Genomic DNA, 16,879 nt, shown 5'->3' on the forward strand with positions numbered 1-16,879 from the left:
GCGATACCACAGAATTATCCAATTGAGTTTTTAAATTAATTGGATTTGCCAGGTATGAGGCATGCCACTAAACCATTTACAATTGAAGATTGGAACTCCGATTATTCTGCTTCGTAACTTGAACCCACCACGGCTGTGTAAGGGCACGCGATTAGTCATTAATGAATTAATGAAAAACGTTATTGAAGCCATTCCTACGGATGTGCCAATTGAATTCAAACGCACTCAATTTCCAATTAAATTGGCATTCGCTATGTCGATCAATAAGGCACAAGGCAAGACATTGTCTGTATGTGGCTAGGATTTGGAAACACCATATTTTTCCCACGGAAGACCATCCAGTTTGTATGTGTTGGCTAAAGACGGAATAACCAAGAATATTGTACATTCTATTGCGCTGAGAGATTAATCTTTATTTTTTTCAACTCACATAATTAATAGTAAAAATATAAGCATAATTTTTTTATCTAAAACGGAATGCTAAGGTTTTTATTAAATTTTTGAAATCTACGCAAAATTTCAATACAACTTTATATAAGGCATAGTATGCCTAAAGTCCACCATTTTTTAATTATTTCACATTTTCTAAATTTTTAGACACTAAAAAAAATATTTCAAAGTTTAAGTGAGTCAGGTCTAATATTTTGGAGATTTGGACAAATAACACTTCGCTATCTTCGACAACTTTTTTGATCGCTCCAGAACAACCGACAAATAAAAACCATGGAAATTTCAGTTTTTTCAAGTATCTACAAAAACCGTTAATTTGAGATATATAAATTTCCCAATAAAGTCTCCTAAATTTGAAGCGTAGAATCCATTGGTAAAGAAAAACATAGTTGCGATTTGAAATAATTAAGTTTTTAGATAGCGAAATTCGACACCATTTTCTGAACACCCTATATAAATGTTTGTCAATGTTTTTACAGATTTTGAAAGCTGTAAGTGTTATTTGTCCAAATCCCAAAAATATTAGACATGACTCACTTAAATTTAGAAATATAATTTTTTTAGTGGAAGGCTACATTTGTCAAAAAATTTCGAAAATGTGAAATAATTAAAAATTGGTGGACTTTAGGCATACTATGCCTTATATAAAGTTATATTAAAATTTTACGTAGATTCCAAAAATTTTATAAAAATAATAGCATTCCGCTTAAAATAACGAAGTTTGTGTGCACTTCCGGTATAACCAGAAGTTTCAGAAAACTGAAATTATTTTAGCTAAAACGAGCATTTTGAAAAACTCATGCAAGCAAATTTTCAGAGCACTAGTCCCAGTACTTTTCCATATACATATCGATTCAGTTCGTCGTACATCCCCACACATTTATAGTCTAAACTAGCTTTTACCCGCGGCTTTGCTCGCATCGAATCCATTAAATAAGTATCAGAAATCATTAAAATAGAAATATATCAATCTACTTCTTCAATAAACTGACAACGACGGTTTACTTAATTTTGTCCGTCACCCATAAAATAAACCTGCAAAAATTTATGCTGCTCATTATCACCTGGAAAAATTGATCCAATTTGATGATATATTTGTCCTTGAACTGTAAAAGTTGGTGAAAACCCGGGCATTCTTATAACTTTATCCACTCCAAAGGATGTTATTTGAAAGCAAGAGTTGTATTTTCTGATTTTACTCAAAAATCGCTTTGACTCATCGGTAGCATTCAACTACAAAGTTTTCAACGGTTCTTCTGTTTCACCAAGCAATGGAAGTGAAACTTTACCTCTGGAACAGTACATTCCAGGAGTTTCATCTTTCCATTTAAGTGCATTGCAATATTGACATTTTTTATTCATTTAGCCAATAACAATTAAAGGACGATTGTGAAATCCAGCGTTTCGACGACGCGTAGTATCTATTTCTGCTCGAACAATTTTTCTAGCCTGTGATCGTTTTGGCGTTTCTATAGCTCTGCTAGCTACCCGCTGCTGAGCATATCTTTCTAAACGACGTTGGGTCCGAAGAGGTGTTCCAGAAGCTCTTAAATCACTTTGTCGCTTTGCTTGCTGTTGTCTTCTCAGTTCTGCATGAACCGAAGATTTCGTGCAACTTTTGCTGCACTGGCCCGTGACGAAATACGCTTTCAGTTACAGTTGAAAATAACAATGGTACCTAACCTCAAAAATTCCAAACAGCTGAATAAATATTGACTTGACCGTCGGTAATATAGTACGTCGATAATATAGTATACTGTATGTTAGATGGCGATGAAGTTGCAAAATGTTGTTATTTGTTGTTACTTCTAGTACCTCGCAGAATATGTGTACAAAGTTTCATGATGATTCGTCAAGTAGTTTTTGCGTGAAAGCGTAACAAACATCCACGTTTCCAAATTTATAATATCAGTAAGGATTTATAGCATTTAATTTCTATTAAGCCGAGACAGAAATCTTAGTACATTTTCTAATAAAAACCGAACATTCTTTATCGTTTTTTCTTATTTCTTTTTCAGTTGTAATACGAATGATCGTGAAAGGAAATACCGTGAGGTCGTGAGCTCGTAACGAAATGTCTAGTGAACAAGAGACTAACAAACATCGTAGTGGTCATTCTTCCGGAGGAACAATAAAAAAGTCCAAACACAGGTCGAGATCTACTCCCCGACACAACGATGTGGAAAAGCCAAGAAAAAAAAGGAATAATAGTGCCGCTACGTCGTTCGCTTCCATTCCAAACGCGATTAAACTGTCGATGCTCAATAGTGGTTTACTGCCTACTAGTCGGTTCAACAGTGGTAAGTTATTCGATTTATTTATTTGATAAAAACTAAAAGTCGAAGTCTCAATATTATATGCTTCCAAACGAAAATTTAATTGATGCAGACCTGAAATCAAGATAATTTATCAACAAAACCATAAAAAAGAGATCTGAAAAATAAGAAATTTATTTATTACTTTAATTGATACCGTATACAAAAGATGTAGTATTGAATAACGAAATTTGCGTTGTTAAATGTTTTGAATTATAACATTTTTATTAATAATAACTTTTAACATATACCCCGTATTTCAATGATTCTCTATTTATTTAAAACAGCACTAGACGTCAGTTGCTTCAAGATTTTTCAATCTTTCTATCTCGAAGCTAATACGTTAAACTAAACTATACAATTAGGTGCAATTTCTTACGAATTAAGTTTTGTTTTTCATTTTTGGCTTGCCACGCTCCGTAATACACTTTTCTGTTTAAAAGTTGACGTACAAAATCTACTAATTTAGTGAGGCAGTTTCAGAATTTACAACTTCTCCCTTATTCGACCTATATAAGATCTGAAAATCGCACATCCGGCCAGAACTTTATCAGAGAATTTTCTTTTTCCTTCATGTTTTACATTTTTAGGCAATTCTTCTATATTGTCTAGGGTGTTTCATTTTTAATGGTAAAAAATAAAATATAAAATTCTTGCTGACTTTGCTTTTGCCCTGAGTCTAGGTGATGTATAAGTTATCTGTGTGAAATTTGGAGATGATTGGATAATACATTACAAAATACAAATTTTCAACTTAAATTGATTTTATTGCTGAAATTATAAATCACAAGGTTAAGATAATGATTGATATAAACAATAAGATAGTCCTTTAGAAAAAAAATCACATATTGTATCAATTATTCAACTATGTACGATGCAATAGCCTTTTTAGTTCGTTTAGTGACGGCTTTTCTGTGATGTTCGACGATCCTCAATAAGAATTGTTTTTGTTGTTCGTCTCTTGCTGATTCATTGAACTGTTTTATTAATGCAATACCTCTCTCTGCAGTATCATTAACAACCTTAAGGGCATCAACATGACTTCGTAGAGATTCCATACAGGATTCTATGATATCGGTAATTCCAAACATTTCAAAGAAAAGTTTTGTTTTTTTAGTAACAAAGTCACTGATGTCCTTCCCTTCAAAATCAAAGGTTTTGCTTTCTAATATTTTTGTTTCTTTTTTCTTTGTAGGTTTTTGGTCTAAATTCAAGAACATTTTTTCCTTTACAGTCTTTAATTTAGGAATCGCTCGTTGTTTTTTTGTTACTGGAGCCAAAAACTCACTGTCCTTTTTCATCTTCGGATTATGACGCAGATGAGAATTCAACTGCTACTGTCTTATTAATCTCAGCTATAGATTGGAAGTGTTTGCTTTTGTATAACTCTTGTTTTTCTTTTTTTAAAGTTTTCGTTTTAGCTTTAGCGGCAAAAACCTTATCAACACCACTCATTGATGAACTCATACGATCTTCTCTTTGAGACATGAGAAAGTTTTTATCTTCTTGTGATACTTCAGTCATATCCATTACATTTTGGCGGGAAATGTCAAATAATTCGACCAGATCACCTTTCCACATCTCGCGTTTTAACTTAGCCTTATCCGTATTTCTTGATTTTTCTTTGCCGAGATTTTGATATCCTTTGTACAGTTTCTGTATTCTAATACGAATGTTTTCTTCAGTTTTAACAGGTATATTTACTTTCTTCCAAACTACTTGAAGTTTAGTACTGGTGGTTTTAGATGCTTCAGAAAGTGTTTCGTTCAGTTTCTTATGATGGTAAATGAATACTAAGAGTTCTTGTTCCTTTGAAGGAAGCCGAGCTACTAAAAACTCACTACTAGGCACTTTTTCTAACAGCTAAATTTCTCTTTTAGTTGCCATTTTATATATTAATTATAAAACTCAAAGTAAACAAAGCCCATTAGAACTTAGTGTTTCCGATATAATTCAAAATTAGAAATACGTAAACCAGGTTAAAAACTGTTCATGTTCAAACGTTTACATCACTTGGACGCAGGGCAAGAGCAAAGTCATTTGAAATTCAAACTTTTGGAAATTTGAAACACCCTAAATTGTCCGTCAAAAAGACATCGTTGCAAGTGTGAAATATTTTTTATTGTTCATAACAATGTTTTTCTCAATCGCAAAATTTACTGGTTTACACTGCTCCAAAGGAAGGAGCTCCGAACTCGCGAACTCGGTGCTCATGAGTCACATCTGTTTGTCAAATAGGTTTTGCAAAAACTTCTCAACAGAGTCCGGTCGGCGAATTTTCTTCTATACTCTAACCATTTCAAGTTTCCGGTCAATTCTGCATCGCCTTTTAGTCGAATTGCTCTTTTCTGTATTGAGCCGAACATCCTCAGATTAATTAACGTTCTGGGCATCTACCAGCGAACTTGGTGCTCATGAGTCCCATCTGTTTGTCAAATAGGTTTTGCAAAAACTGCTCAATAGGTCAATGACCTTTTTTCTATGCCCTAAGTTGTCCTGGTATTAAGTCTAGCATCCTCAGGGTATATTTAGAAGCCAAGCAATATTTTAAAGATAGGGGAATTATAGAGCTGCCTAGACTAAATCGATTACGTAACTATGCCAGGACATATTGCTTTCAACCTCAACACCAAACAATGAATTTGCGGTGATGGTAATGTTTTATGTCCAGACAGGGCCAAATCCTGTGACGGAGTACCTTCCCTCTTTGTAAAAACAGAAGCCTGGTTGATCACTGAATTAAACTTAATCAGATCCCTTCTACCCAATTCCAGAATGCTTTCAAGATCGATAATGATTGTTGCTGTCTACGGATTTTGGTATTACCAAAGTTCCTTGGGGCAGTTGATTTGAACGAAGACACCAGTATGTTATTGCCGGCAAAGCTATAGATCGGGTTTGACCAGAAGTCTATCTCATTAATCAAACGTTGAAAGATTGGTTCTTAGATGTCTTTAGTCGGGATATTAATCCATGGAGTGTTTTTGTGTCTTGTTTTTCTCATACCATTTTAATATTTTCCTTTGTATAATTGAAATTTTTTGAAATTAGGTTTGTTGTTTCATAGACAACTTAAGATTTTAACTGAGAGTAAGTAAGATTTCCAATCACATCCACTTGATCCTATTCAGAAAATAATTAAATCCTCCAAAATACTAGAAATGATAATTTATCCACAGGTAACAAGAAATGGCGTGTAATTTCTTGAGAAATTACATAGTACCTTCCATTAAAATTAGATTATCGATTATGAAATTAAAATTTTGATAAGATTATACCGTCTATCCAGAATAAACATTAATTTGAAATTTCTCCTTCGCCAAGATCAAGTTCAAGTTTCTCATTTCGGCACGTTTCCTTCTGACTCGTCCCTACAAAATTGAATGGCATAAATCGAATATCGACCAAGTTTAATTCAGTATTCATGACATAAAACTGCTTACTGAATGAGAAGACACTTTCTACGGATACTGTGGAAAATTCTGAGGATATTTAAACGGCAATTATAGGATGATAAATAGGGTTACAATAAAGAGAGCGAGACTTATTCGAAAAATAATTATTGTATATTCATCAAATGAGACGGGTGTCTGGAAATAAACAATATTTTTGAACTCAGTTCCAAATAAAAAGAAAGAAATTGTGCTTTTCTAATAATCTAGGAATTTTAAATGAAACTAAATATCTACCTCATTATTATATAAGCGTTATCGTAGTGGGATTGTGGCAAACTAAACACCAAAATGCACTAATTCTAATATATTACCAAGCTTTCGGATAACTATGTATTCATCATTAAAACTTAATTCGTGCAGTTTGAAACCTGCTTTGGAAAGCTAATTGTACGTCTTTTCAGTATATGTCATTCATTTGAAGCATTAACAACAATTTTTTTTCACTCAAATATGTCGAACTTTGTTCCTGAAAAAGTTTTTTTGCGGGGAGTTCTTCTTCATTACTTTAATATGAAGAAAAATGCTGCCGAAAGTCATCGTATTGTTGTGGAAGTTTATGGTGAATATGCTCTAGCTGAGAGAACGTGCCAAAAGTGGTTTGCACGATTTATAAGTGGTGATTTTGGCTTGGAAGACGATAAACGTCCTAGATGGCCAAAAAAGTTTGAAGATGAGGAACTGGAAGCATTACTCGATGAAGATTGTTGCCAAACACAAGAATTGGGTTCCATATCAACTCAAGCCGAGATACGTCGAAAGGCGGTTTTGCATGTCCAAAATACTGCTAGAAAACCAAAAAAGGAAGTCATTTTTGCATCGGATTGTTACTGGTGATGAGAAATGAATCCATTACAACAACTTCAAGCGCAAAAAATCATATGTGAATTCCGGTCAAATAAACGGCAAAGCCGAATACCCATGACGCGAAGGTATCTCTATTTGGTGGGATCAGAAGGGTGTGCTGTATTGTGAGCTGCTAAATCCGAGTGAAACCATCAATGGAGAACGCTACCGAACACAATTAATCCGTTTGAAGAGAGCAGTAGCCGAAAAACGCCCGAAATATCCGATCAGACACGAGGCAATAAATTTCCATCATAACAACGTTGCTATTCCGGTTAAGAACTATTTGGAAAACAATGGATGGGAAGTTTTACCTCACCCGCCTTATACCCTAGACCTTGCCCCTTCTGACTACCATTTGTTCCGGTAGATGCAGAACGCCTTCATTGGAATACGGTTCACATCGGTGCAATATATCAAAAATTGGATTGATTCATTCTTGGCTGTCAAGGCGGCGCAGCTCTTTTGGGATGGGATCCACAAATTGCCAAAAAGATGGCTAAAGGTCATAGCTTCAGATGGGCAATACTATTGTATGTTTTTCTTAGATAAACTTTCAAATTTCGAAAAAAAAATGTTGGTGTAAATCATATGCTCAAGTTACATACGATATTTTTTTTTTAAAATAACGTATCTATGTTATTATTTTATTAATGTTTTCTTTGATTAAAATATCGAGTCCACCAAAGCGTGATTTTTGCTGTAAAATTTGAACCAGATCCAAACTAATGTCTAATTCTCTTATCCAATATAACCTATTTCAAAAAGACAAATTCGGACATTATTTCTATATGAGAATTGCTTAATCTTTATTTGTTTCAGAAGATAATGGTGGTGGAGTAGTTGCTACAGTTACAGATAGTCCAATAGACTTGAAGAATTTTATGAAAATCTGCGACCAGAGACGAAAATTTCCCGTGTTGTATAAATTAGAATTTGAGGTTAGTAAAATTTGTAGCTTTTTATAAATTTATTTGCTATTTATATAAAATATATCTGTTAAAAGTTGAACTCACAATGGTATTCCAGATTTTAAATCTAACGGCATTATTGAGGCACGTTACGCCACGCCACGCCACCCTGTACCACGTGTCTAATATGTGTGCATATGTATCTCCGTTTAATTCAAACTCATACCACACTACGCCACGCCATCCCCCTTGGGACGAATCAAAATTCTCAGATGTACCAGACTCGTGTTAAAACGTTTGAATGCCCCCGTCTTGCCTTTGTTTGTGAGTCTATGGAAAAGTTTTATCGCAATCTCTAGGTAACTGGAGCTACTGGAGTTAATTAATCCAAAACAACCCTTTTCACAGCGGCGCATCATCATTAATTACTTATTTATTATTATGAACTCTAGCCTCATTAAGTTATAGTTGCTATAAATTGTCTGTATTTAGAATTTCTGTCAGTTTTATAGATTCCAATTCAACCCCATTAACGTATCGTCTTCAATTATTTATTATTTAATCATCATTTATCAATCATAAATATATTTATCTAATTTTATAATTATTATTGTATAAGAACTAATATATAAAGAAGTTGGGTTCATTCAATTTGATATTGAATGTAACTTGTAACTTTAAATTATTAAATCCTCAGTTTGCTAAATAATTGTTTTCAAAAAGCAAGTTGGTGAATCAAGTTATTTAATTCTAGTGCACCACGTGAACCGAATTCGTATAGCGTGGCGTGGCGTGTTGCTAGTGGGTTCCGACTTTAACTCGAACTGATCAAAAAAGTTCAACGGTAGATTTGATAAAAACATGCGCAACACATACGTTAACATGAAGGGCTTGTTGGGCTGAATAAAGTACAAAAAGGTGAATTATTTTTGTTTATATCAGTTAAAAATACCAAAATATGTTTATGAAACCTTGATTTAAGTTTTATTTTCGCTAAAATCGACTATTTACGAATAATTACAGGTGAACATTGCTCACACGCATCGTTAATTTATTTTAAACGTATTTTCTGGGTCAAAACATCCAGAATTCTTAATCATTGTCTGCGAATCTAAGATAAATACCGTGAAGGGTTTCTGAGAAGGGTTTCAAAGGAAATGGATTATAAATTTATTTCGTTGAGTTGTTTTCAAAGCAAATAAGTATTTCGTGGCTTTAGAGGATATGGAATTTGATCATGAAGTAACATAATAAGAGCTCACCAAAATACATTAGAATATTATTAACTCACAAAGAAAAATGACACTTTTTATAAAGAGACTGTTTAATCTTTGACTCTAAACGAAACATCTTAATTTCCTCTAATTTCAATGACTACCTCTTTGGATTCGTAGCAACCTAAATGCTTTTATTGATTTTTTGTAAGCAAAGCAGAGAAAAAGGAGACAATCACCAACCGTTAGGCTCAAGAGGATCCCCAGCCTAAATAAGTCAGTCTCTACGAAAATGGATTCAAACACCTGGCACGAAACAAGCTAACTCAGTCTTCCCAATCAACTTCTCTGGTTAAATAGGCACGAAATTCAACTGGTGACTAATCTTTCAACCTAACATAGTCACAGACATTACGAACAGTCTAGAATACACCTGGTGTCTGGAGGAGGGTACGACGAATGTATTAGGAGGCCTATGTGCGCAAAGGTGCAACGCTTCATCACTGCTCACTCTCACCATTATGAACAGAAGCCTTAACAAAGGACACTGCATTAAATTACCATTATGTTTAGCGGCAGTAATTACCTTCCTTATAAAAAGATCATTCGTCCTCCAGACACCAGGGTTATTCTAGACTGTTCATGATGCCTTCAGCATGAAGATGACTAACGTCAAATCTCAGACAGTCCTCAGATATAAGCCAGAGTCTCTATGGACTCAATTCTAAATAGTAATAGCAGTACCTAGCTTTTTCGTTTTGTTTTAATAATGTTCTGATTAATTTCTTATTTTATTTATTATATATGACATTAAGATGAAGTCTTATAGCTTAATATAAATCAGTAGCACAGAGGTAAACCGTCGCATCTCCACGTTTAGCCAAATTTAAGTTCACTACACTTTACCGCAAACAAAATTTTCTTTTTTCTAACGGCAAAAGATCGTAAGTATCAATGCATTTAGTATATGTGATATTCGAGGTAGAAACTGTAGTATCTCCTGTACCCACGGAAGTAAATAATAGTAACTCCACCGAGCGGTACTGCGCAAGAATCTGAAGCTAGATTTCAGTAGTGGTAAATGATCGTATCTCCATTCTTCAGTGTTTTCCACCTGTTTAGAACTACTAATAATGACGAGCAGAAGCAGAAACCTTGTGCAGCTGGCTTTGGAAAATGTAAGAAAAGGTAATGACAGATACGGTGTGTAAAATTTTCACTGATAGCTTAAATTAACATGAAAACATGGTACGTTTTGAGGTTATAATTTTAAAAATCCTGGGCAAAGTAATGTATTGTTATATTCTAATACTAAATGAACGCTTGTGACAAATGTGAACATTATACAAGAACACATTTTTTGATTGTCTGTTACAAGAAAAAATGATGCCCTCAGTAATTAATCAATTTGCAGATACGACTGTTTACCTCTAAGCTTCATTTCAGAAACCACAACTAATGAATCTGTCCCAGTTAGAAAAAATATAGCAAAAAGTGTCGACAATGCAAGGAAAGATTTTTCATATAAACTTACGAATAAAAGAGAAATGATTCTCTCACTGACCATGTACTTTGAAGATACGGCTATTTAGGAATCTGTAAACTTTGTTTCAGAAAACACATCAGATGAAGCTGTTGTAAAAAACGTCACGGAAATTGTAGAAATTTTTGATACTGTGTCTGAAACCGCAAATTATGATTTTATGCTTAATTCTCGCCTTAAAATTCAACCTGAATCTTTTCCCTTAGAACAAACGCAAAATAGAGAAGTGAGAACAAAGGGAATCTCAAACTGAGTTTGAAATTTCGAAGAATTTAGAAGCAGTGGCTTCGAACTTTAGAAATAACTGTACAGAATTAAGCAACCCAGAAGATATGTCCATTTCCGAAACCGAATCAGAGGACAATTTGCCTCTCTCAAGCATAGCTGCAGAACTAGGCCATTCTTCTAGCAGTTCTACTGACTCACACCTCAAACAAATGGAAGAAAATACAAGTAAAACGACTCCAACAGCTATTGATGATTACGATGGGATTGGGGAAGCTTATCTTGGTGATGACAGCGACGCGGATCCTGACTACGTTCCAAGTTCAGAATCTGAAACAGAACAAGCCTCAATCCAAAATTTGGAAAGTGAACAAGAGAATGTCGAAAATCTATATGGTGCTGCAAACCCGACTGCAAAAAAGGAGATTAGGGAACAACTAAGAAATATCGACCAATGGAAAGCAGCCAAGAGAACAGTGAAGACGTTATCTGGAAAAGAGCATATTTCTAAAACAGGCAAGTTAATATGTGCAAAATCCATGAAACAAGCATGCGGGCCCTGCAAGAAAAAATTTCAGAAAAAATTAAACAAGATGTACGAAACGAAATATTCCACAGTTACTGGGACGCATAAAAAAACTGGAATGTAAAGCGGCAATTTATAATATCACATGTCAGCAGTAAGCCCCCGAATCGAGTAAGATCGAAAGACGGCAGCAGGAATGGTCAAAGGAAGCAAACAATTTCCTACTACTTTGATGTAAATGGGTCACGAATAGAAGTCTGCAAAGTGTTTTTCCTAAATACATTAGGAGTCTCAGAAGCTGTAGTAAGAACGTCATTGAAAAAGGGAACTCTGGGGGGTTTTGCTGCACGTGATATGAGAGGTCGACACGTACCTTCAAACAAACTTCAGGAAAATGTCCTCAACAGAGTTAGATCTCATATCAGGGCATTTCCTTTGTACCAGAGTCACTACAGCCGCGAGAAAAGTGCTAAAAGCTATTTGGGAAGTGACCTAAATACAGAGAGGCTTTACCAATTGTACAAACAAAAGAGTGTAGAAGGTAATGTTACACAGAATGAAATCGTGAAGCATTGGGCTTACAATCGTGTCTTTGATAATGAATTCAATCTAGGATTTAAGAAACCTTCCAGTGACACATGTGATACTTGTGACAGTTTTGTTTTGAAACTTAAAGACAACTCTCTTGACGAAAAAGATAAGCAGAAGCTCAACACGCTTACCGTGCTCACCATGACGAAGCCGAAAGACGGTACCAAGAAAAAAAGCGAGATAAAGAAATGAGTAGGGGCCTTGAAAAAACCAAGGTAATAATGTTAGACATTCCATATCTGTCGAATTGCCAAAGCTTCTATTTGCTAAAATTGTGGACACTCAATCTCACGATATACGATGCTACCGATAAGAAATCCTACTGTATAACTTGCAAATGTAACTCCTTGGGACTGGGAGCAACTTATACGAGCTTCTGGTGCAACAGTTTTCAGTATGGAAATAGAAGATTTTAAAAATTTTGAAGCACCCTTCACAAGCAGGAAACAAAATACGGACAAAGAAAATTTTCTAATATCTGCAGTTGTTTGGTTGGAGGCACGTGTTGAGTCACCATCCATTATTTATTATAAAACAAAATTCGACCAAGAAACCTTCAAAACTGTTAATTTTGCAAGATCTGTTAGACAGGTGATGAAACTACCTGACAACTTACCTGCCATAAGAAATAGTCCAAAGGGGGTCAACAAAAAGAAGAAAGATCACTTAATTACACTTCTCAAGTGGGTCCCGACCACCTTTCATGACTACTACAGAAATATACCGGTAGCATCAAAAGATGCGCAAGACGATGACGAATAAATTTAACTGTTTTGTCTTTTTAAGCTTGGCATTCAGTGCATGTTTCTTTTTGTGTATTTGAATAAAATTTCAGTTTAAAAATATGATTTTTTAAATTAAATGAGGAGTAGTAACTACCCTTTACCTGCTATTTGACGTTGAAGTAAATAGTCGTAAGTCCACAAAATCAAGTTCAGGTATGGGTTATGGAAACAATGAATACTTCTTTTTATCATGCAGAGCGTATTTTTACGGAGTGCAAGAGTAGGAATTCCTGCTATTTTTCAATTTTCGGCAATTTTTTTAATAGACGAATTAAAAACTGTTTTCGTTAATTTCTCAAATCTCTCTATAATGGAGATGCGACGGTTTACCCCTGTGCTACTGAAATGGATATTGACTATTTCATATGGGGGCAACACACAAATTCGTCATATTTTCAAATTTACTGAATATTTATACGAAAAACAAATTTTTAAATACTATCTACTAGAAATCAAGCTTATACAGTTGGCAAATATGTTTTTTTTTAATTTTGTAATGACTCCAAAAATAAGCGCAAACCACGTCAAAATAACGTATGTATAAAGAAAACACCTTATATTTTGAAAATGTTTAGATGATCTAAGATTCAAAACAAGTTCCATACAATCATCGTATTGTGTAATTTTTCTTAATTAAAATCCGTAAATTAGTGATACTAAATGAAGAAAAAAAGTTGAATGGAATGACATAATTAACAAATTAAACATAAGTGTTAAACGAAGTAATAAATGAAGTGATAAAATACAGGGGAGATAAAATAAGATATAGAATATCAAAGATCATAGAATTAGAAAAAATGGTGAATTGACTTTATTTATATAGTTATAGTATCAAAAAACTTGGCATATATTATTGATTTGGAATGGAAATTCTATTCGTGGACGTCAAATAAGCATTCGACAGCCTTAAAAGGAGGATAAGGGATATACAATAACCAAAAGTACCCCAAAAAATGAATAGGATTAGTGGAAATAACTAATAAAATTGTTTGGGACGAGTATTGACAAAATAAAGAGGAATTCGAATGTAATATCGATAGAAATATCAATAAATCAAGTCTTGAAGACACATTAGAAAAAATTGTTAGAGTGGCAGGGAAAAGAAGATTCAAAATTAATCAAAAGAATAACAAATACGTGTTCCGGGTTTTGATGCAAAAAATTCGGGAGTGGAAATTTACTACACTACCATCTGAAGGTCAGGGACCCAATGATTAACAATCCGTAACTTGTCCAAGGACAACCTGTGCAATCTAAATATAGTAATTTATTAACAAAAGACACTCTTTGTTTTAACTCGATAAAATCAATGGTTTACGAGATATTTAGATTTTTAGATCGTTGTAAAAGCCAAGAAATCCGTTCGTCATAAAGAGTTATTCTGAAAAAAATTGTCATAAATATTGTAATCATTTAGTGAATATACTTACAGGAGGTTTTAAAACACATTCAAACATTTGTGTATACTGTCGAACATCGTGGAAAAATTGAAATATATCAAAGTTTAGTTGGTTAGGGTACAAATATCAAATAAAAACAAAAAAAACTATAATATAGATACTTCAGGAGTCTACGCAGGAATCTTGGAAGAGCATTCCAAGATACTACCTTATAGCGTCACAATTTATTTACCGGTGCTGCTCATATCAAGTTTTTAAGAAGCTATTCATTAATATTTTTAGAGGATTGCAAAATATGACTTCAACCTTTTAAATTCCGAAGATTCAGTTACAAGAATGCGTTATTTTGAAAATATATAAAGTTATTCTCTTAAAAATATTTGTAGTTTTCGCATATCTCAAAGTATATAGCATCACTAATGAAGATATACGATTTATCTGCATAACGAACATCCAAGCTGGCTGACAATTTGTTTGGAATGAATTCTGTGATGGTTAGTAGATTTATCAAAGTTTTTTCAGTTGATACAACGAAAATAATGTCCGCTTTTCCAATTTTCACAGTTTTTTGGCCTCTATATTGACAGAAATTCAACAGAATCTGGATTTAGTTACGCATTTGCCATTGAAAAGCTTCATTATTCCAAAATACATATCTATTATTGCCTTGATTTGTTTGCGTATCGATTTCGCTAAGCGAAACATGATTATACAACAAAACAACGAATGTTAAATAACTTTTCGCCCAGAGGCAACGGCTAAATGTTACCTCTCGATACGAATGACACCCAATTAGAATAAACAAGGCTAGTTTTCCCTGTTAATTTCGATCAAACTTCATAAAATGTAAAGGGTATGATATAAATGTTTAATATAAATTAAACTCAAGTAATAATTACAGAGACATCATGTTGTTAAACACCTATAAAGCTCTACCCCCTATACACCCAAAAATAATTGAAAACAAGCTTTTATTATTTATAAATAAAATGAACTAACAAGCTAAAAAACTTTTTAGTATTTTTAATTCGAGATTCATTATTTTCTCTAATCGTTACCCCTTGTTGACATAGCTTTAATTAGCAATTTATCCCTGTCGTTTCGTCTTCTGTAAACGTTATTTACTTTGTTTCCCCGCGGTCCATCACCCCAAAGGTACATTGTAGCCGGATAAGGGCTTAAGTACAACAGGGTTCATTCTGGTATTCTAAGGCCGTTAGCGATATGAAATTTTCATACACCCCTATACCATTAACCCCTCGGCACGTGCTCACCTTGGTATTGGGTCATCTATCTAATTAATCAGACATAATCCACATTCATAACAAACGTTGCATATTCACACCGTCAAGACGAATCAAATGAGTCCAAACTCGATGGGGTTGCGTCGTTTATTTGAGTACGGAATCCTATGGCGATCTTTTCCATTATAAAACTTGGAGACCGGGAAGCGGATCAAATTTAACTTGGAAGATTTGATTACGCAGATGAATTAATTGGTAGTAATTAGATCTCAAATCACAGTTCAAAGGTATCTGGGTTCGTAGCCTCATGGAAATCGTCATTTTCCTAAATATACAGTTCTTACCATCAGTGTCAATTCTTATATGAGTTAGGTAAGGGTTTTATTGACCCATAATGCTTGAGCGTTTGCTCCATCTATCACATCTTTACCAATAATTCCATTGGGTATTTTTACCTTCAAGGAAAGGATAGTTCAAACGTTTTAGTGAGTTGTATCTTAGTGAGTATTGGAGTAATAGAGTAGAATCTATCATGAAATTGTAATAATTTCAATCTAGTTAGACAAACAACGTTAGTAGAATCATAATTAACCGTTTTAAATTTTAGCGATTTACGTTGATATGAGTATCAATCAATTTTAACACTATACGAATTTCTTTTATACAAATTTCGTTCTAATACTGTTTGCATTACTAATTGAACATGAAATATTTGTTCACTTCATTTATTTATAACCATAAAGTACCATATTTATTATGGTAATCAATCTTAATAACGCCTATTGGAAAATTTTCGTCGTGATATGTAAAGCTATAAAAATCTCATTCACCCTAGTTTTACGGCATTTTTTCTATACAGAAAGAATTCAATTAAGGCGAAGTATCATTTTGTTTTTCATAAACGCCATTAATTTTGATTTAATCCCATAAAAGGCTTTCGAAAATCAAAATCTGACTAACGAATAGAGATCTACAATGGATCAATAGGTCAAAGTGTAAGCGAAATCGATTCAGGTCGTTTACGCATTTGTTCAACTAAATCTGTATCTAAAAAATTTAAACTGAAAGAAAAATGTTTCCTATGAACGTTAATGTCTGCTTTAATAACCAATCTGAGGTACTATAATATACTTTTAAGCCAGAAGTTACACGTGACAAAAAAATTGTTGGAAAGGTTATCACGCAAGAAAAATATGGATCTCCATGTACATTTTTACCGAGGTTTTTACTATACAGCAATACCTCGACTTACGCGAATTCGGAGATACGCGGTTTTTCATTTTGATTGCCGCACGCTTCGGCTCTATCGCTCCGTTCTCTTAGTGTTCAGTTTGTGACAGGTTTGAACGTGTTCCGCGTGAAATTGTTTGACGTGCG

At 33.9% G+C, this 16,879-nt stretch overlaps 1 protein-coding gene across 2 annotated transcripts in view; it reads left to right on the plus strand.

The window, feature by feature from the left end:
- LOC130449402 (receptor-type tyrosine-protein phosphatase kappa) overlaps window positions 1–16,879 on the plus strand; it is a 59,572-nt gene that overhangs the window by 15,555 nt on the left and 27,138 nt on the right. The window contains exons 2-3 of one of the 2 annotated variants that reach the window (XM_056787207.1): window positions 2,469–2,750; window positions 7,886–8,004. In XM_056787207.1, the coding sequence (XP_056643185.1) occupies window positions 2,525–2,750; window positions 7,886–8,004 (345 nt within the window). In that variant the 5' untranslated portion in view covers window positions 2,469–2,524. The remainder of the gene's footprint in view (window positions 1–2,468; window positions 2,751–7,885; window positions 8,005–16,879) is intronic. The other variant, XM_056787215.1, reaches the window with a different exon arrangement.

Source organism: Diorhabda sublineata, chromosome 1 (genome assembly GCF_026230105.1).
Source record: "Diorhabda sublineata isolate icDioSubl1.1 chromosome 1, icDioSubl1.1, whole genome shotgun sequence".
NCBI lineage: Eukaryota > Metazoa > Arthropoda > Insecta > Coleoptera > Chrysomelidae > Diorhabda > Diorhabda sublineata.